The sequence below is a fragment of the Lepidochelys kempii genome, chromosome 13, assembly GCF_965140265.1.
Source record: "Lepidochelys kempii isolate rLepKem1 chromosome 13, rLepKem1.hap2, whole genome shotgun sequence".
NCBI classification, from domain to species: Eukaryota; Metazoa; Chordata; order Testudines; family Cheloniidae; genus Lepidochelys; species Lepidochelys kempii.
In genome coordinates, this window is record NC_133268.1 from 7,446,690 (window position 1) to 7,466,903 (window position 20,214).

The window sequence follows — 20,214 nt, forward strand, 5'->3', positions numbered from 1 at the left end:
GTAGGGGCTGGCTGCAGCTATTGTTCTCTGGCGTGTTTGGGTGACACACTCCAGCGTACCCATTATGCACAGCTGGAGAGTTCAGAGCCACACCTCGCAGTGCCTGTTCCTTCTGAAATATACAGTACTGGCAAACAAATGAAAGAAACAATTACTGGTGAAAGAGACAGTGGTGGCCTTGCTGAAAAGTAACAAGGCTGCAACCAGCAATGACAGATTTTTAGTCTTTACCACCTTATGTTACGACAACGGAACTCAAATAAAAAAAATAAATATTTTCAAAGTTTGTTATTATTTTCTTTTCATGATTATCACATTTATCTTTATGAATAAAATAGAGGGGGAAATACACAGAGCAATAATTCCCACAGAGCTAAGATTCCAGCTGAAATACCACTTTACAATTAAAATGTCTAAGGAATAGCTCTGTGTGGCTCGAAAGCTTGTCTCTCTCACCAACAGAAGATGGTCCAAGAAAATATATTGCCCTACTCTCTGATCTCTAAATAATTATAGGCAGAAACAAGAAGGTTAGCCAAAGGGAATGCATCAAATGCCCTGTAGGCAGAATGGGCCAAGTTTTCAAAATGTGGGCCCTCTCCTCCCCAGTTGTTGGTGTAAATAACTTGCATATGCAATTATTTTTCTGCATTGTCATTTGCATTCTCAAGTGATGGATTTTATACACATGGGGGTCCTGGTCTGAATTATTATATATGTGAGTTGCTTGACCCAGCAGAGATGTCTGTGCACACCACCTCATTCAGGTTATTCATGCTGTTGGCCGAAGTAATCTATGCAAGGGGGTTGTATGCATGTGAGGTTGCTACCAGCCAAATCACAAGCACGCATCAGTGTTTTGGCAGCCCGCATGGACTCCCATTTTAAGGGCCATTTTGTTAGGCTCTGATAGAGGCCTCCCTACGGGATTGGGGAGCAGACAGATACCAGACACAGTGTTAGTTCATAATACTCTAAATATTTTTATTGATTACAATATAAACTCCACTCACTTCCCATTCACACTCCTTTCATACTACACCAGAATCTGAAGATCCGAAGGAAACCCCGATGGCCAGTCAAAATTCAGTCCGATCACAAGGAGTGGGGAGCCCCGTGTTACACGCCTCTTCTTTTTCAGGACTCTGGGTTGATGTCTGATTCCAACTTCAGCTATAGCAAACAGCCTTTTTCATAGACCAGTCCGTCGCATCAGTAGCTCTTTGTCTGTTTACTAAGCCTTTCATCCATAACTCCAGAAGAGCAGTTCTGGGCAGGCTGCCATAATCCAAAACATTCCATTTCCTCTTAGGGACATGACCAAGTTTGTTTTACGCAGACAATTCTTGACCGCTCATAACCTTAAACCCTTGCTTCAGCTGCCAGCAAGCAACTCATGTCCTCATGTCAAGCATACAGCATTTATACTAGGCCCATACGGCCTATAGCATATTACAACATATACATCACAACAATTTCATATTGTTTAAGAATTTGGCCTTGTGTTTGACTTTTAAAAGCTAAATCTTTCCATAATCTTACACGTGCCTGTTTAAAGTATAAGCATAACTTAAAGTCAGCCATTCTGTCCATACACCTGCAGGAATGGCGGAGAACAGCAGGTATGCTGCAGCAATGTAGCCTTTCCCATTGCAGTTTGGCTGCAGTGACATTAAACAATGGCTTGTTGATGTCCAGACTGCATAGGACACTGCTGCCCTTCTGTTCTGGGGCTTTCACTCTGCCCAACAGCGATTTGGAGATGGATGAGCCTCTCTCAAGTTTTGCTCGCTCTTAAGAAACTAAATCAGAAGCTCCTGCTTAAGCTTCTTAAGTGGAAGTTAGATGTGAGAGGCCTGATGTCTGTGATGTGCTGAATGCAGTAGCAAAGGGAAGGATGCATTCAGGGAACCTTCAAGGCTTTGGGCTTCACTTTTCGCCAAATCTTGGTTTATATTATTGTTGTTTATAAATAGGTCGTGGAGGTCACAATAGAGATTGTGGCCCCATTGTGTCAGGTGCTGTACACACACATGATGTTTGTCTCTCATCATGTGAAAAAGACGAGGAAGTCTCTGAGCCAAAGAGCTTATATTCTAAATAAACAAGCACAAAGGAAGGGGAAACAGAGAGATTAAATGACTAGCCCAAGGTCACACAGCAGAACAGAAATGATGTTTCCTTGTCCATTGACTCATCTACCACTAGATCACATTGCTTCCTTTTTAACTGGTCACCCAGCCTGCGTTCAAGATTGCCTCCTCCCTGAGCCTCACCATGACAGATAACTGTGCCCAGACACCACTGGCCTTTTAAGGCTGTCATGGCTGCAGGGCTGCTGGGATGCAGAGCTTACGTCCCCTGGAAGTCTACTTCAGTGCAGACCTCCCTCTACTAAGCCTTTTAACAAAGGCTTCTTTTGAATATTATTTATTTTGCTAAATTTCCTTATAGCGTCCAAAATCGGGTGAGGTATTTGTCCGCTATAGACACAAAGAGGTGCCACACACAGCAGGGAGGGAGTGGGCTGAGGAAGGTCATGGGCAACCTAGAGGAGGTAAGGTTTTTATGCAGGGATTTGAATGAGGCGCAGTAGTGGCTTGGCAGACCCAGTGGCACAAACTCTATTGATAAAAGCACAGCTTTGTTGATCGAATAACTACATCTACACTAGGGACTTCCCCAGTACAGCGCTGTTGGGCAAGGAACGCCTCTCTTCCCACTCCTGACTGGCAAACCTGTGCTGGGAAGTAATCAGTGTAAATCACGTACACAAGGCTATGAACTGGGTAGCAGCTTCAGTAGAGGGGACACATTTGGTAGGTATGTTTAATGATCAAAAGATTAAAGAGCTAACAATTTTACAATTCCTGGGTGTCTCTCGCAGCCCTCACCCTGACAGGTTCTCTGTTATCATCTCAGGTTCTGTGTGATACACCCTGTGTCAGTAAAATGTCTCTCCTGCACAACCCTTTGGGTTTACATGCCTGTCTACTGACCCCAATACAGCTACATGCGTTTATGCCAGCTGAGGATCTGACCTAAATTCTTCAGACATTTAAGAGAGTGAGCTAGAAATAAACAAAGGAATTTTTCACCCCAAATGCCATATGCAGCTCAAAAGCCACAGCCCATTGAACCCCTATTATTTTGGAGAAGTCCTGCAGGATTCATCATTGCCTCAGGAGTTTTGATTTAAATTGCTTTGGTTTTAGTCACCGATTTTAAGAGATGTCTAGAGAAAATTTCTCTCTCTCTCTTTGTTTGCAGCGAGAGCTGCAGAATGTCTTACCCAATGGAAAATGTATTTTATGTCTCCTCTGAAGGAACCAAAATATCAAGCTAGATGCTTAACTACAAAGCTTGACCCTGAAAGTGGCTAAGCACCCTCATCATCAGGATCATCAAACATGCACAGGCTAATGAGGACAGTTGCACCTGCCAGAGTGATCATGGTTGGTGGCACTGCACCAGGCATAGTGTAGTGAAGTTCCCAGAAGTTCTCAATCCTGCAGATCCACAAAGCACCTTCAGAGCTCACAGAAATCAATGTCTTCCAGAGGCATTCAGCACCTGCCAGGATTGGGCCCATAAAAACGGTGGCTGATAACAACAGTTTGATGCTAGAGCGTAAGAACCTGAGAGTAAAAATGGTTGTTGTCAAGGTTCCTCCCCCACTCTGAACTCTAGGGTACAGATGTGGGGACCTGCATGAAAAACCTCCTAAGCTTATCTTTACCAGCTTAGGTCAAAACTTCCCCAAGGTACAAAATATTCCACCCGTTGTCCTTGGACTGGCCGCTACCACCACCAAACTAATACTGGTTACTGGGGAAGAGCTGTTTGGATGCGTCTTTCCCCCCAAAATACTTCCCAAAACCTTGCACCCCACTTTCTGGACAAGGTTTGGTAAAAAGCCTCACCAATTTGCCTAGGTGACTACAGACCCAGACCCTTGGATCTTAAGAACAATGAACAATCCTCCCAACACTTGCACCCCCCCTTTCCTGGGAAATGTTGGATAAAAAGCCTCACCAATTTGCATAGGTGACCACAGACCCAAACCCTTGGATCTGAGAACAATGAAAAAGCATTCAGTTTTCTTACAAGAAGACTTTTAATAAAAATAGAAGTAAATAGAAATAAAGAAATCCCCCCTGTAAAATCAGGATGGTAGATATCTTACAGGGTAATTAGATTCAAAAACATAGAGAACCCCTCTAGGCAAAACCTTAAGTTACAAAAAAGATACACAGACAGAAATAGTTATTCTATTCAGCACAATTCTTTTCTCAGCCATTTAAAGAAATCATAATCTAACACATACCTAGCTAGATTACTTACTAAAAGTTCTAAGATTCCATTCCTGGTCTATCCCCGGTAAAGACCAGCATATAGACAGACACAGACCCTTTGTTTCTCTCCCTCCTCCCAGCTTTTGAAAGTATCTTGTCTCCTCATTGGTCATTTTGGTCAGGTGCCAGCGAGGTTACCTTTAGCTTCTTAACCCTTTACAGGTGACAGAGCATTTATTATGCTCTAATAAATTGGTTAGTCTCTAAGGTGCCACAAGTCCTCCTTTTCTCTTTACAGGTGAGAGGAGCTTTCCCCTGGCCAGGAGGGATTTCAAAGGGGTTTACCCTTCCCTTTATATTTATGACAGCTGTAAACAAAAGCGATAATGACTTTATTGACTTTCATGGCAGAAGATGAGAAAAATATGAACAAAATAAATAAACAGCGCATAAAGTAAAAAATAAATTGAATTTAATTACTCATTCAATTTTAACCATCTGTGGTGTTATAACAAAATAGTTCAAGAAAAGCGTTTCTTTATGCTATTTGATATTTTATAGAGTCAGTATCATTTTAATATAATTCTTTCCCGGATGGGTTCCTCCGACAGGGTTATATCCCAGAGTTTTTAAGAGATTTGTGAAGTTCTTGGGTCATCTTTGTCACATTTGCTGATTATATCTTTGTTTACAGAAGGAGGGACAGCATGGCAATGTTGATTCACAGAAAGGCCAGAAAGGACCACCTATTCTAACCTCCTGCCTAGCCCAGGCCAGAGAACCTCATCCAATAATTCTTGCATCAAGCCTATAACTTCTGGTTGAGCTGCAGCATATATCTTAAAAACATCTAGTCTTGATATAAAGACTTCAAGTAATGGAGAATCCACCATGGCCCTAGATAAGTTGTTCCAATAGTTAATTACTCTCACTGTTAAAAATGTGTATCTGATTTCTAGGCTGAATTTGTCTACCTTCTGCTTCCAGACACAAGATTTAATCATGCCTTTTTCTGCTACATTAGAGAGCTACCTACTGTCAGAAATCTCCTCCCCATGTAGGCACTTGTAGACTGTGATCTAGTCAACCCTTAACCTTTTCCTGGATCAATTACATTGATGACTTGTATAGTCTGTAGCTTATTCATTTTTGGTCTTCTTGTCGTTCGGTGCTCTGATTGTCTGAAAGTCTGATTTTCTCTCTTCAGCTTACAAACCTATGGAGGGGAAATGTTGAAATGTAAGTGAATGAAAAGGCAGAATATAGAAAATCAAAAGTGTGAACAACCTACCATAATTCTCAGACTAAATAATGCATTCACATACTGGTTCTTCACTCTCACAAGGACGGTAAGAAAACTAAACAATGGGCACAATAATCAGTCTTCTTCTTCTCTTCTTCTTTTTTTTTTTGGGGGGGGGGGAGGGCGGATCAAGAGCTAAATTCTGACCTAGATCCCTATATGTGGCCCAATGTGATCCCTGAATGTATGTGCATCCGATGGAAAAAAAATGGGCCAAAATGAGGAATGGTTCAACCATAAACTGTTCTCTTTATAATCTCAGGATTGTCACCAAGCAGTGATGATTCACATTTGTTTTCTCTGAAAGTATCTGGCCTAACTCTTTCTCACCTTTGCCAGTATTTATTCTGGAGACTATCAGTGAGATTCCCATGTCAGGCTTAGCCAAGTTGAATGATTCAGCATAACTTTTAGCCAACACCAGCAACAGCTGCTCTTTCTAAAATGGTTTAAAGGGTGCATGGTTTCTGGCTGGCTGAGGCCTGACCTTCTATTTAGGGGTTTTGGGGTACAAATGTTGTGCCTGCAAAGAACAGCAGCCCAATATGTGGACCCTCAAACCTGAAAATCATTCACATCCCCTTTTCAAAAAAAAAAAAAAAAGTATAATGAATAGCTAGTAATGATCATGTTTTGTAAAGCACTGTCGAGCATTGATTTACAGTGGGAGTTGTGTAGACAGCTTCCATATGTGTTTTTGAAAACAACACTCTAAAGCTATGTCTGTACTACAGCTTATGTTGGCAAACTTATGTCGCTCAGGAGTGTGAATAAACCATCCTCCCCCTGTGCGATGTAAGTTGCACCGACATAAGGAATCGTGTGCACAGCTCTATGTTGGCGGGAGAGCTTCTGCTGTTTGCAGAGGTGGTTGTTATTACGCTGATGGGAGAACTCTCTCCTGTCCACATAGAGCATCTTCACCCAGCATGTACATGTAGACATTCCCTAAATCTTCATTGGACCGCAGAGAACACTTCACATTGTGATACCTCAGTAAGACCACACTGGGTTTCGGAAATGCAACATTATAATATATTCTATTCAGACTCTTGAACTGTGTCCATCACTATGGTATCCGAGGCTCAGATTACCTGGGAGTTAGCTGCCTAAATACCTTTTAGGATCAGGGCCTCAGTGTCTTTCAGGAGATCATAAAGGCATGTGACTAGTAATTATCATCTGTATTATTATGGTATATCACTGATGATTTTGACAGGCTCAAGATTGTCTAAAGTCACTAATGATTCTGGGTGCCTCCATTGTAGGGTGCCCAACTCGAGACACCTGATTTGCAGATGCTGGATGTTTAGAACTTTCTGCAGTTTTTGGCCAAGGTCTGTAGATGCAAAATAATGACACTGAATAGATTGGCACTCTTTTTGCATTACATTACACATTATGTTCTCTTTTACGAGAAGCTGTTGTACACGTTCGCTTATCTTATTCTCTTTAATCAATAAGGTAACTAGTATGATCCAGCATGACTTTAGTTGTAAATACCTAGGTTATGGAATCTCCATTGTTGGAGATTTTAAGAGCAGGTTAGACAAACACCTGTGTCAGGGATGGTCTAGATAATACTTAGGGCATGGCTACACTTGCAGATGTAGAGCAATTTGAGTTAAACCAGCCTTCGAAGAGCGCAGTAGGGAAAGCGCTGCAGTCTGTCCACACTGACAGCTTCAAGCGCACTGGCGTGGCCACATTTGCAGCACTTGCAGCGGCATTGGGAGCGGTGCATTATGGGCAGCTATCCCAGCATGCAAGTGACTGCAATGTGCTTTTCAAATGGGGAGGGGGTGGGGTGGAGTGTGACAGGGAGTGTGTTGTGTGTATGTGGGGGGAGAGAGTGGGTTTTTGGGGGGGCTGACAGCATGTCAGCGTGCTGTCTTGTAAGTTCAGACAGCAGCAGACACCCCCCCACCTCTCTCTCTCACGCACAGCATTCCACACTAATGGTTGCTTTGTCTCGAAGCAAATAAGCAGTTGGATGTCAGAAAAGGAGCTTTCAAAGGGCATATCCGCATTCCTGCAGCGATTCAAAAACAATGACAAGAATGGCCACTTGACTTAAGGGGATTATGGGACGTTTCCAAAGGCTGATCAGAGCGCAGTAATGCAACACCTCATCCGCACTGGCGCTGTGGCTGTCCAGTGGGGGCGCAGCAAACGTTATTCCACTCGCCAAGGTGGAGTACCAGCAGCGCTGTAGCCATGGAGTCAGAGCACTCTACATACCTTGCCAGTGTGGACGGGTAGTCAGCTAGTGCGCCCAGGGCTCCTTTATTCCGCTGTAATTTGCAAGTGTAGCCAAGCCCTTAGTCCTGCCATGAATGCAGAAGACTGGAGTAGATGACTTCTCAAGGTCTCTTCCAGTGCTATGATTCTATATTGTTTGAAAAGGTAAAAAAGATGAGCTGGGATAAAGTTTTCTCTGAATGACAGATCTTTCATGCATAGCTGTTATGGGAATCCTTGTTACCCTGACTCCATATATATAAACTATTGTACAAATAATAACTACGACACACCCTAACCTTAGTGAAAAGAGCGCAATGAGGAAGTTTTATCTTTTCTTTTAGCTATTTTTCTGAAAGATTCCTGCGGGGCTTGTCATCTTTTACACAAGTCTTCTATGAAAGGATGCCTCAGGCGCCCACAACCCAATAAAATAAGGAGAGATTTAGAATGTATCAAAGCAGGACTTCAGTTGTGTTAAAGAGCATTATTGGAATTAAAAGTGGCATAACATTGAAAAATGCCATGGAAGAGCCAAAGGAATGCATCACTCAAACAACCCAAAGACAAAAGAGTTTAACTCCAGTGCATCAACAATAGATAAAATCCTGAACTGTTTGATGAAGTGTGCACAAGGTACGGCAGTTTGGAGTGAATTTAGGGGCATTTTGGGCTCTCCTCTGCTTCTTATTGCAGATCTGTGGTCTCTGTTTAAGTGCTTAGTTTTCCCTGCAGTGTTAGAAAACAAACTGTTGATAATTCTTGCTTTAGCCTGAAGGCAGCCCTGACTGCCAGAACAGCACAGAAGGAATATATCTTGCAGACATGAGAAAAGCACGGCTTTAATGGAAGGGCACTGGTTTTCCTCATCTGAATGTTCTGGTGGCCAAGAATGTTCCTGTTTAGACAATTAAAACATTGGCACAAGGGACAAGCCACCTCTAAGAATCAGATTCACAGCCTTGTGCAACCTGTTCAGCCAATCGACTCCGGGGTTCTTCCATGCTGCAAAACTTTAACCTCTTTTATATCTCTCCTTGAAACCCACCTCTGCCACGAGGCCAGGAAAACACTGGATCCTGGCACTGTCAAGCAAACCATGAGCTGTGAGTTCTGTTTGTCTGGTGATCTTTCTTTATTTTGTTACGGTATCCTCCCACCCTTCCCCACCCTATTGGTCTCGTCTATCCTCCCGTCAAGTCCTATCTGTCACGTGGACTGTGAGCCCTTGGAGGCAAGGTCAGCCTTTTTGTTATATGTTTACACAGTGCCTAGCACAGTCAGGCCGTGGGCCTTGATTTGGATTTCTAGGCAATACACTCATGCAAACAGGATATAATAACAATAATAATTAAAGACATCAGCGGGATCCTGGCATGTGGTAAACCCTGCACAGCTCCAAAAACTGGGAACTGTTGGCACTTTTTTCTTGGACACAACAGTAACCATCCTCTGCTACCAAATGTTGGCACCAGGAGGCTACTACCCCTAAAAGAGATCTTTAATGGCTCCCAGCAGAGCAGATTACTGTCATACCAGTGGAAAAGGTCCACAGTAATTATCTTACATACACAACAGTTTATTTGAGAAGGAATTACACAACGGGTAAAGGGTTACATTAAGCACATAACTCCTATGTTAGACATTTAAGAACTATACATTAAGAGCTATACATTCCTCTTCGTGAGCCTCTCTTTCACAAACATACACAAACAGGTCCTGTGCTAGCCTCACACAGGTCCTGCTTGGCAAACAGAGAAGGTGGTTATCAATTCTATGGATGATTTCTTCCTCCAGGTCTGGTCTCCTCAGCCCTCTGATCTGTCTCGGATTCCCTCAAGGCCAGGCCTTGGCTGCCTGGAAACCCCTCAGGCTCACAGTCCTACTCCAGCCCACAGAGCAGAGTTTTGGCTACTCTGTCTAGCAGCATTGCTTCTTTAAGCGTTAATTAAGGAATTCCCCCAACAGTAATTTAATTTGCTTGATTTTTATACTCTTTTTCCTCAAAGGAGTCACATGTCTTAAAAGCATGTCCAGTGGGTGTGTGGCTACTAATTTTTGCCTAATTAATACTTTAGGAGGAGATTGCAGAGTGGTGCCAACTGAACATTACCCCACATTCACTCCCTTATCAATCATCCACTTCAGCCCCCTGTGTGGGTCCTTCAACAGGGTCGAGATGCCCCGGTCAGCCCATGGCCCACTCAGGATGCTCTACACGTGTTGTCTGCTTTGAAGTGGACATATTTGCTGACTCCAAGGTCAGTATTGATCATACATGCAGCTTGGAGCCATTCAGTTTCACCTCTGGCATCTGCCTGATGCTCAGAGAAGGATTTTGCTCCCAGAATCCTCTTTCACAGTTCAGTCATGTCAAGCCATGTTCTCACACCATTCATTCAGTATGGCCACACCAATTCGGCACCATCCCAACAGTCCCTGATTCGATATTCAGTTACCAAAGATAATTGTAATATCGCATCAATCATACCCACAATTTGTTCACTAACTATTAGATCATATGTCTCCTTTTCTGGTTTCTATAAAACTTAAAACATTATCTACAATTTTTAGTAGCATAATCCAACAACTCAATTTTATAAGTTTTTCGCTAAGCTTGTTTTTTTTTATATTGCTTACACATTTGATATTCAAAACCAGAAACATACAAGGAATAATGCTGCAGTTTCAGAAATTTTAAATAACATGGCCCATTTAACTTTATTTTATGCTGTTACTTGACATACAACATTATAACAAGTACACATTTGAGATCTTAGTTTTTCTACAGCTTTTTTAACAATTTAAAATTTTCGAGCAAGCATACCATTTATGGATATTATTAGTCTACTTGACCGGTCTATTTGGTCTAGTGTGCGTTGATTCATTTGTATTTTCATAACCCAATCTGTATTATTCCACTCTATTTTCCTTAAATTTGGCAATGTTAATCCAGGCTGAGTCATAAAGTTGGTTATTTGAGGATGTTTGATATTGTTCGTATTGGAAATGAGTTACATCTTCACAAATAGATTACATTCCTTGGTCCATAGGCCAGGCTATTTATTACAACATTATCCTTTCCCATTTGATATCAACATATATCTGGGTTTAGTTTATGTAATTCCCACCAACCCTTTTTTTATTGTAAATTCATGGTGCGGTTACCCCCTTTTTAATTCAAATTTCAATTTCCTCCTATGATTAGGGTGCCCAGTTTTCACTGTGTGCCTAATATTTGTTTCCATTTCACTTTGGGTATTTACCATAATCCATTTCCTTCTGGTACTATTCCATAATACCCTGTTTTATTTTCCAGGTGCTGGCATATGTTACCTGGTACACTTTTTGTTGTAAACGAGTCTATGTGAGTTTTGACTGTTTTGCGTAAGTACTATATGTGGTGACTTAGTTTTCCTGCATGTTGCACCAATGCTTAGGTGGTAGGAACAAGGGCGTGTGACTTGCTAAGACCCTTGAGGGCATGTAAGGTTACTTCAGTTGCCTGTACATAAGCTATAGAAGATGCTATGTGCACCAATTACATTTTCATTGACACATTTTCATATTCTCAGTGAAGTTATACAATTTTACAGCTGATCCTATATTTATGACTGGAATTTTAGTTTAATTTTAGAACCAAGCCCCTTGAATTATATATTCTTGGGTTGCTTAAGATCTTCAGAAAGTCTTTGAACCCTTACTGAAGGTTTTTAGGCAAGGTGAGCTGTTATAGGATAAGAGAGAAAGTCCTTTATGGATCAGTCATACTCCGTATGAAGCCAGTTAGGACTCTGGGGGAGCATGCCTTCTCTCTCTGAGCACACTGTCTCCAGGGCAAGAACCTTACACAGCTTCAACCTTCCTGGGTCTGCCCTGGAAGCATTCAGCATCCCCTTCCACACCATGAGCTTCCTGCAGTGAGTCCGCCCGGGCGGGGCTCCTAGGGAAGCCAGAGGGTGGTCCTGTACCCCAACTCCACAGTCAGACATGACTCTCAGCCAGCCAGTAAAACAGAAGATTTATTAGTCGACAGGAACACAGCGTTGGATAGAACTTGTTAGCACAGAAATCAGTGACTTTCAGCCAAGTTCATCTTGGGAGTCCTGGGCCAGACGCCCTGGACTCCCCCTCTTCCAATCCTCCTATGCAGACTGCCAGCTTCCAGCCACCCAACCCTGAAACCCCCCCTGTTGCTCCTCCATCTCTTTGTCTTGCTTCCCGGGCAAAAGGTGTCATCTGGTCACATCCCCCCTCCTGGGTCTCAGGTTACATAGGTGCAGACAGCTGGGCAGCCTCACCTGCCCCAAGGGCCTCAGCAAAACTCACACACCCAATTCCCACCACTGAAGTATTGGTGCAGTACACAGGGAAACCAAGGTACACACAGTATTGGTGTAGGATAGTAAGACTTACATGCAGCATAACAAGAGGAATAAAACCCAACTTTGTCACATCTCTCCCCGCTCTGAGGCAGAACTGAGCGGGACCACTTTAGCTCGTGGCCTGGGGAAGTTCCGGCCCCCCTCTCCAGGAAAAGCATCGGCTATAACGCTGGAACTCCCCTTCACATGGACCACCTCCATGTCATAATCCTGAAGCTGGAGACTCCATCTCAGGAGCTTGGCATGGGCCCCTTTCATCTGATGTAGCCATGTCGGGGCGAATGGTCGGTGTACACGGCGAAGTGCTGCCCAAATAGATATGGCTGCAGCTTTTAAAGGGCCCAAACCATGGCCAGGCATTCCTTTTCTGTGGCTGCATAATTCTGCTCCCAGGGCAGCAGCTTCCTGCTCAGGTACACGATGGGGTGTCTCTCCTCCTTTCCGCCAACCTGCGTTAACACCGCACCCAGCCCAGTGTCTGAGGCACTGGTGAACACCATAAAGGGCTTGTCAAAGTCCGGGTTTACCAGCACCGGGCCCTTGATCAGAGCCTCCTTCAGAGCACAGAGAGCCCTCTGGCATTGCTCTGTCCAGACCACCTTATCTGGCTTACCCTTCTTACATAGCTCAGTGATGGGGGTGGCTATGGAGCTAAAGTGGGGCACGAACCTCCAGTAGTAGCCCACCATCCCACTATATCCACGGCCACCTTCTGGAAAGGCTCGTTTATGACAGGCAGAGGCCTCAAAGCTGCTTTCCCCTTCTCCCGGCTCTTCCCCACCCTCTGGCAGGGGTCGCAGGACCTGCAGTACTGCTGGATGGCATCAAAGACCCTGGGCCAGTAAAAGTTATGTAGCAGCCTTTGCCTGGTGTGCTGGATTCCCTGGTGTCCTGAGAGAGGGACATCATGGGCCAGGTACAGTAGCCTGTGGTGGTACTTCTGGGGGACCACTAGCTGTCTGCTGATCCCCCACAGTTCCACTTCCCCTTGGGGAGCCCATTCCCTTCGCCCACAGGAATCTTTCCCGGCAGCCTTCCCCCAGGGGTTTCACCCTGCTCTGGCCAGCAAGTTCCCTCAGGTTTTCTAAGGAGGGATCCTTCCACAGCTCGGTCTGGAATTCAGCGGCTGGGGAAGGGGTGGGGACCTGCCTCCTCTCAGTGGCTAGGTATGAGGCCGCAGCCCCGCCAAGACCTGTTCCCAGTGGCTCCTTTCCCACTGGGGTAGGGACCTGTGCCCCTGGTAGGGCACTGCCCCTGGTGTCAGGGCAGAGTGCCCTTCGCTGGCTCTGGCTAGGGGTGATGACTAGGGCACTCTGGGGGCTGCCCCGCCAATCCGCCTGGTCACCCCCCATCGTCACCTCGGGGGTGCACCCCCCACATCTTTGGGCCCCTCCTTGGCCTCCCATTTCAGATGTACTCTTGCCATGGGTACCTTAAACGGGGTCCTGCACACGCCCATCAGGGTCAGGTAAGTGTTGGGCACCACCCAGTCTGGGGCCCCTACCTCAGGCCAGGCCAGTGTCACCTCAGCGCCCGTGTCCCAGTACCCTGTGACCTGCTTCCCATCCACCTCCAGGGGAATGAGGCACTCGCTCCTCAGGGGCCATCCCGCGCCCACCTTGTAGATTGAAAACTTTGAATCCAGAGCATCAAGCCTCCCCAAGGAGATGGCCTGGCAGACTCCTTGCTCTTGAGCCATTGCTAAACTGCCAACCCCTTCTGCCTGAGGAGCCAGCCCCTCCTCCAGCTGGGCTCCCACCCAGTTAACCCTTTGAGGGCTCGGTTTGCTCATCCTGCCCCTGAGCTTTTGGCACTGGGTCCATCTGTGGCCCCTCTGCCCACAGGAATTACACCTCAGGTCCTGTTGGTCCCCTGGGGCTGGTCAGTCAGCTCGGGTATTGGCTGTGCCTCTTGGGAGGGAATTATCTGAGACTCCCTTCAGGGAAGCCCCTGGGTGGCCCCCCTTCTGCACTGATGTGGGCCTGTCCCCTTGGGATTCCATTCCATATCCTGACCTGCTGTCTACAAACTCGTCAGCCTTCAGCCCTGCATGACGCAGGTCTTTCGGCCTCTTGTACACCAGCCACATCCTCAGGTCAGGGGAACAGAGTTCATATAGTCGTCGTTCCAGCCCCATTAGTTCAATCACGTCCTCCTTGGTCTGGGCCCCATCCCCATTCACCCACTTGGGGTGTATTCCCCAATCAGCGTGACCAGTTTTAGATAGGTCATCTCCTGGGTCTTCTGCATACTCTGAAACCCTTTCCTGTACACCTCGGGGGTCAGCTCAAACTTGTGCAGCAGGGCTTGTTTGAACAGTTCTTAGTCCCCGGCTTCCACCTAATCCATCTGGCTGAACATCTCTATGGCTTTGGGACCCAGTAAGGGGGTAAGATGCCAAAGCCTGTCCACAGGGTCAACCTGGTGCACACTGCAAGCCTTCTCAAAGGCAGTGAGGAAGGCATCTATATCATCCCCTTCCTTAAACTGAGGCAGAGCTTTTATTTCAGAGTTCCCTGCGGGCTTAGCAACCCTGGGACCATCCTCACTCACCACAGTAGGGGTCTCTCTCCTCAGCTCCGCCATCACCAATTCATGCTGCCTCTGTCTCTCACGATCCTCTAACTCCTTCAGTTTCAATTCCATTTCCAACTCCAACCATCTCAGCTCCACCAATGGGGAACTTGGTCATGAAGATCCCCTGCTGGTTAGGTAGGTGCCTGGCTGCTTTCAGCCCCTCCCACGTCCCCAGTTGGGTGGTGGCTGGGGTGACCCCTGGGGTTGCCTGGCCGCTCCCAGCTTCTCTCGTATGAAGACAGTCAGGACTCTGGGGCAGCATGCGTCCTCTCTCTGAGCGGGGGTCCTGGGGAAGCCAGAGGGTGGTCCTGCACCCCAACTCCACAGTCAGACGTGACTCTCAGCCAGCCGGTAAAACAGATTTATTAGTCGACAGGAACACAGCATTGGACAGAACTTGTTAGCACAGAAATCAGTGACTTTCAGCCAGTCCATTGTGAGAGTCCTGTGCCAGACGCTCTGAACTCCCCCTCTTCCAGTCCCCCCATGCAGACTGCCAGCTTCCAGCCACCCGACCTCTGACACCCCTCTGTTGCTCTTCTGTCTCTTTGTCTTGTCTCTTTGTCTTGCTTCCCGGGCAAAAGGTGTCACCTGGTTGCATCCCCAGAGCTGGGTCTCGGGTTACATAGGTGCAGACAGCTGGGCAGCCTCACCTGCCCCAAGGGCCTCAGCAAAAATCACATACCCAATTCCCACCACTGAAGTATTGATGCAGTACACAGGGAAACTGAGGTACACACAGCAATAGTATAGGACAGTAAGACTCACATGCAACATAACAAGAGGAATAAAACCCCACTTTGTCACATCCAGATGATACAAAACTTTAAGGTAAAGTCCAAAACAGACTTTAAAGAGTTGCAAAGGGATCTTACAGAACTGGGTGACTAAGCAGATGAAATTCAATGCTGACAAATACAAGCTTCAGAGTAGTAGCCATGTTAGTCTGTATCCGTAAAAAGAACAGGAGGACTTGTGGCACCTTAGAGACTAACAAATTTATTAGAGCATAAGCTTTGATGAGCTACAGCTCACTTCATCGGATAAATTGGTTAGTCTCTAAGGTGCCACAAGTCCTCCTTTTCTTTTGACAAATGCAAAGTCATGCACGTTGGAAAAACATAATTCCAACTATACGTACAAAAGAATGGGGTCTAAATTAGCTGCTACCACCCAAAAGAAAAAGGGTTCTGGAATCATTGGGTATAAATCCCTAAAAACCATTCACTTAATATGTAACAGCCATATCTGAAAAAAAGCACAGAAAAAAAAAAGCAACAAAAATAATCAGGGGTCTGGAACAACTTTCTATAAGAAAAAATTAACAAGACTGGGACTTTCCAACTTGGCGAAGAGATAACGAAATGGGGAATACAATAGAGGTCTGTGAATCCTGACTGTTGTTGAGAAAGTAAATAAGTGTCATTTACTTCTCTTTTTTTTATAACACAAGAACTAGGGGTTACCAATAAGATTGCTAAGCAGTTTAAAATAAACAAAAAGAAATAAACACAGGAATATTAGCCTGTGGAACGTCTTGTCAGAAAATGTTATAAAGGCCAAGACTATAACGAAGTGGTTTTATTTTTTGTAAAAGAAGGAGATAATTTCATCGAGGCTATTAACCAAGATGGTGTTAACGGGAACTCATGAGTTCTTATAATGTAGCCTGTGATTAATTCAAAGAGGTTAATAACATAATAAAGAAACAATTTACAAATTCAGTACACAGAACCGTTTACCCCGGCCTTTACAGTTGGAATGTTGACCACAACAGGGGTAGATTTACAATGATATTTTTATAATATAATCATAGAATGTCAGGGTTGGAAGGGACCTCTGGAGGTCATCTAGCCTAACCCCCTGCTCAAAGCAGGACCAATCCCCAATTTTTGCCCCAGATCCCTAAATGGCCCTCTCAAGGATTGAACTCACAACCCTGGGTTTAGCAGGCCAATGCTCAAAGCACTGAGCTATCCCTCCCCCTGGAAAAATCATGGTCCTCAAGGAATCAATTCTGAAGCACTTAAAGGAGAGGAAAGTGATCAGGAACAGTCAGCATGGATTCACAAAGGGCAAGTCATGCCTGACTAATCTAATTGCCTTCTATGATGAGATAACTGGTTCTGTGGATGAAGGGAAAGCAGTGGATGTGTTGTTCCTTGACTTTAGCAAAGGTTTTGACACTGTCTTTCACAGTATTCTTGCCAGCAAGTTAAAAAAGTACGGGCTGGATGAATGGACTATAAGGTGGATAGAAAGCTGGCTAGATTGTCGGGCCCAAAGGGTAGCGATCAATGGCTTCATGTCTAGTTGGCAGCCGGTATCAAGTGGAGTGCCCCAAGGGTCGGTCCTGGCGCCGGTTTTGTTCAATATCTTCATAAATGATCTGGAGGCTGGTATGGATTGCACCCTCAGCAAGTTTGCAGATGACACTAAACTAGGAGGAGAGGTAGATACCCAGGAGGGTAGAGATAGGATACAGAGGGACCTAGACAAATTGGAGGATTGGGCCAAAAGAAATCTGATGAGGTTCAGCAAGGACAAGTGCAGAGTCCTGCACTTAGGATGAAAGAATCCAATGCACCGCTACAGACTAGGGACCAAATGGCTCAGCAGCAGTTCTGCAGAAAAGGACCTAGGGGTTACAGTGGACGAGAAGCTGGATATGAGTTAACAGTGTGCCCTTGTTGCCAAGAAGGCCAATGGCATTTTGGGATGTATAAGTAGGGGCATTGCCAGCAGATCGAGGGACGTGATCGTTCCCCTCTATTCGACACTCATCTGAAGTATTGAGGCCTCATCTGGAGTATTGTGTCCAGTTTTGGGCCCCATAGTACAAGAAGGATGTGGAAAAATTGGAAAGAGTCCAGCGGAGGGCAACAAAAATGATTAGGGGACTGGAAAACATGACTTATGAGGAGAGGCTGAGGGAACTGGGGATGTTTAGTCTACGGAAGAGAAGAATGAGGGGGGATTTGATAGCTGCTTTCAACTACCTGAAAGGGGGTTCCAAAGAGGATGGCTCTAGTCTGTTCTCAGCAGTAGCAGGTGACAGAACAAGGAGTAATGGTCTCAAGTTGCAGTGGGGGAGATTTAGGTTGGATATTAGGAAAAACTTTTTCACCAGGAGGGTGGTGAAACACTGGAATGCATTACCTAGGGAGGTGGTGGAATCTCCTTCCTTAGAAGTTTTTAAGGTCAGGCTTGACAAAGCCCTGGCTGGGATGATTTAATTGGGGATCAGTCCTGCTTTGAGCAGGGGGTTGGACTAGACCTCCTGAGGTCCCTTCCAACCCTGATATTCTATGATTCTATGATTCTGCCCAACCATGGGATGTAATCTGCCATCCGGTTTCTATTCAAGCCAGATTGGGGAGTTGCAGAGGCTTTGACACTTTACTACTACCCCTTGTGCTTTTAGATACTACAACAGGGTTTTTTTAATGTGCGGGACAGTACTGCTGGATAGGAATATTGAGGAGCTGGCAGTACCCATTTTTTCCCCACTATCTTTACCACTGCCTTTTCTTTCTAGCCCAAACCATGAGAAATTCCCGTATCCACTTATTGTCTGGCAGTCCCACAGCTGCCGTAACTTTACAGGCTCACTTTCTTAATCCTTTTGAAATAACCTGGTTATTTACAGTCTCTTTCTTCACAACCAGTCTTTCTGCCAAATGAATCATTCACTTTTCCTGCTGTACCAGATCTACTTTTAATATAGCTTTTCCAGTTATGCTGTTACAAACCACTATACGTATTTAAAATTTAGTGTGATTTACTACCCACGGCAGGTGTTTTAATACTGGAAGTTGCCTTTGCTCCTGTATTAATTAATGCCAGCAACTATTATATGTTTCCTTCTGTCCCCTCTTCCACGGAAGATTTACTTATTTGGGCTACTAACATTTACCTTTGGGACAGGGGTTGTTAAGGCATTTTTACTGAAATGTGGAGCCACCCTGACGGAGCTGCCAGTTTCATCTGAGCCAATTCCAGGGATAACAAATCACAAGAACTCACCAGCAGATCTTCTGTACTGTTCCCACGGTCTCAACAGCCTTAACTCCTGGTTGCAGCATTGACTGTGTTCTAGTCCTTGCCATCCAATCACTTAAAGAAGCTCGCAAAGTCTCCAGAGGTTGCCCATCCAAACAGGCCATATCTGTCCCTCTTTCCTGAAGTTGAGCCCATATCTGTGCTTGCAATGATCCTCCACTAAACACTCCACGTCTCCTACCGTCCCGTCCTCGGCCTGGTCCTATTTCATTGCAAGCACCATGTCCCATATCAGCGTGGTTGGAGCCATTATATCCTGCTTGATTGCTGTAGAGAGCCTCACTAATCACTTTCCGAGAACTACCTGCTCCACTTACTACCCTTTCTGCCTCCCAAGCTGCTTTAATCAATTCAACCTGACCTAAATCCATCCAGGATCCTATGACCACCTTAATAGGTTTCCTTAAACCATCATAGATCAAATCTGTCAGCTGTTTCTCCTCGATTTCAGCCAGGGAGCATACCAACAACAACCTAATACAATAAGCCATAACAGATTCTTTTTCCTTCTGATGTATTAACAAAGCCATCCTTCTCAATTCAGAGGGAGTCAGAAAGTATCGGGCTACCTTCTGGATAACACCGTCTCTGTCACCTTTGTTTAATTCTCCGTCAGTTTCTGCCAACAAAGCTGTTCCTTCCATAAGGCCAGCACAAGTTATGATCAGTTCTCTTAAATCTTCAGGAGCTAAATGTTTTCTAACCACGTATTCCAACAGCTAAGGCAAACACGTTCTCTTACTGTCCATTTGTTTCACCGGTGCTTGTTTTTTAGTTTCAGTCAGAGGCCGATTGACTTCCTCTTATATTTGCTGTGAAGGCTGAGGCATTTTTGCTATCACTATTGGGTGGGCTGCCAGAGGCCCTGGAAGGGGCTCCTCTTCCTCTTCCACCTGTATATTTATTCTTTCCAGACATGTATGGGTTAACACTGTTATCCACTGAGACTTGGTTACAATTTTGTTCTCCAACAATTTCCAAGTCATGTTTCAGGCTTTCATTCTGCAATTTTAGTTTTTCCAATTCCTGTTCCAAACTTCTTTGCACAACATCTCTCTGACGTTCCAAAACATCTTACTCCTTTGCAAGCTTATCTACAGCACAATACATAACACAGATGACATGTGCTGCTGTTTGGGCTTTCTTGGGAGTGTAACACTTTCCGTACCTCAACAGCAAGTTGCCTACAACTTTCTCTCGCGGTGTGGGGACTGCATCAGCCAGACATGGATCAGACCCCCACCTTTTAAACATCTGTCTTAACAAACGCTCATCAACCACACCTGGAGGCTTCGGGGTGCCCGCCCTCTTCCTCTGGTTCGTCGACCCTTCCCTGTCTGCGTTTGCGAAA

The 20,214-nt window shown here is 45.1% G+C and overlaps 1 protein-coding gene across 2 annotated transcripts; it reads right to left on the reverse strand.

Annotated features, from left to right (window-relative positions):
• Positions 1-4,297: 4,297 nt before the first annotated feature.
• On the reverse strand, positions 4,298-19,541 carry LOC140896974 (uncharacterized). Of its 2 annotated transcripts, XR_012154653.1 has the most exons (3): positions 14,778-15,005; positions 7,840-7,987; positions 4,298-5,511 (listed from the first exon to the last, which is right to left on the reverse strand). XR_012154653.1 is itself a non-coding variant. In XM_073309205.1 (2 exons), exons 1-2 carry the CDS (start codon positions 19,505-19,507, stop codon positions 5,499-5,501), a joined length of 693 nt encoding a protein of 230 aa, XP_073165306.1. In that variant the 5' UTR covers positions 19,508-19,541; the 3' UTR covers positions 4,298-5,498. The 2 variants fall into 2 exon arrangements, 1 of the variants encoding a protein (XP_073165306.1); XM_073309205.1 differs by lacking the exons at positions 7,840-7,987; positions 14,778-15,005 and adding an exon at positions 18,828-19,541.
• Positions 19,542-20,214: the final 673 nt, after the last annotated feature.

Coding starts and splice junctions, on each gene's coding strand:
- LOC140896974 (XM_073309205.1), bottom strand. CDS start 19,507: ATGGAAGGAACAGCTTTGTTGGCAGAAACTGACGGAGAATTAAACAAA.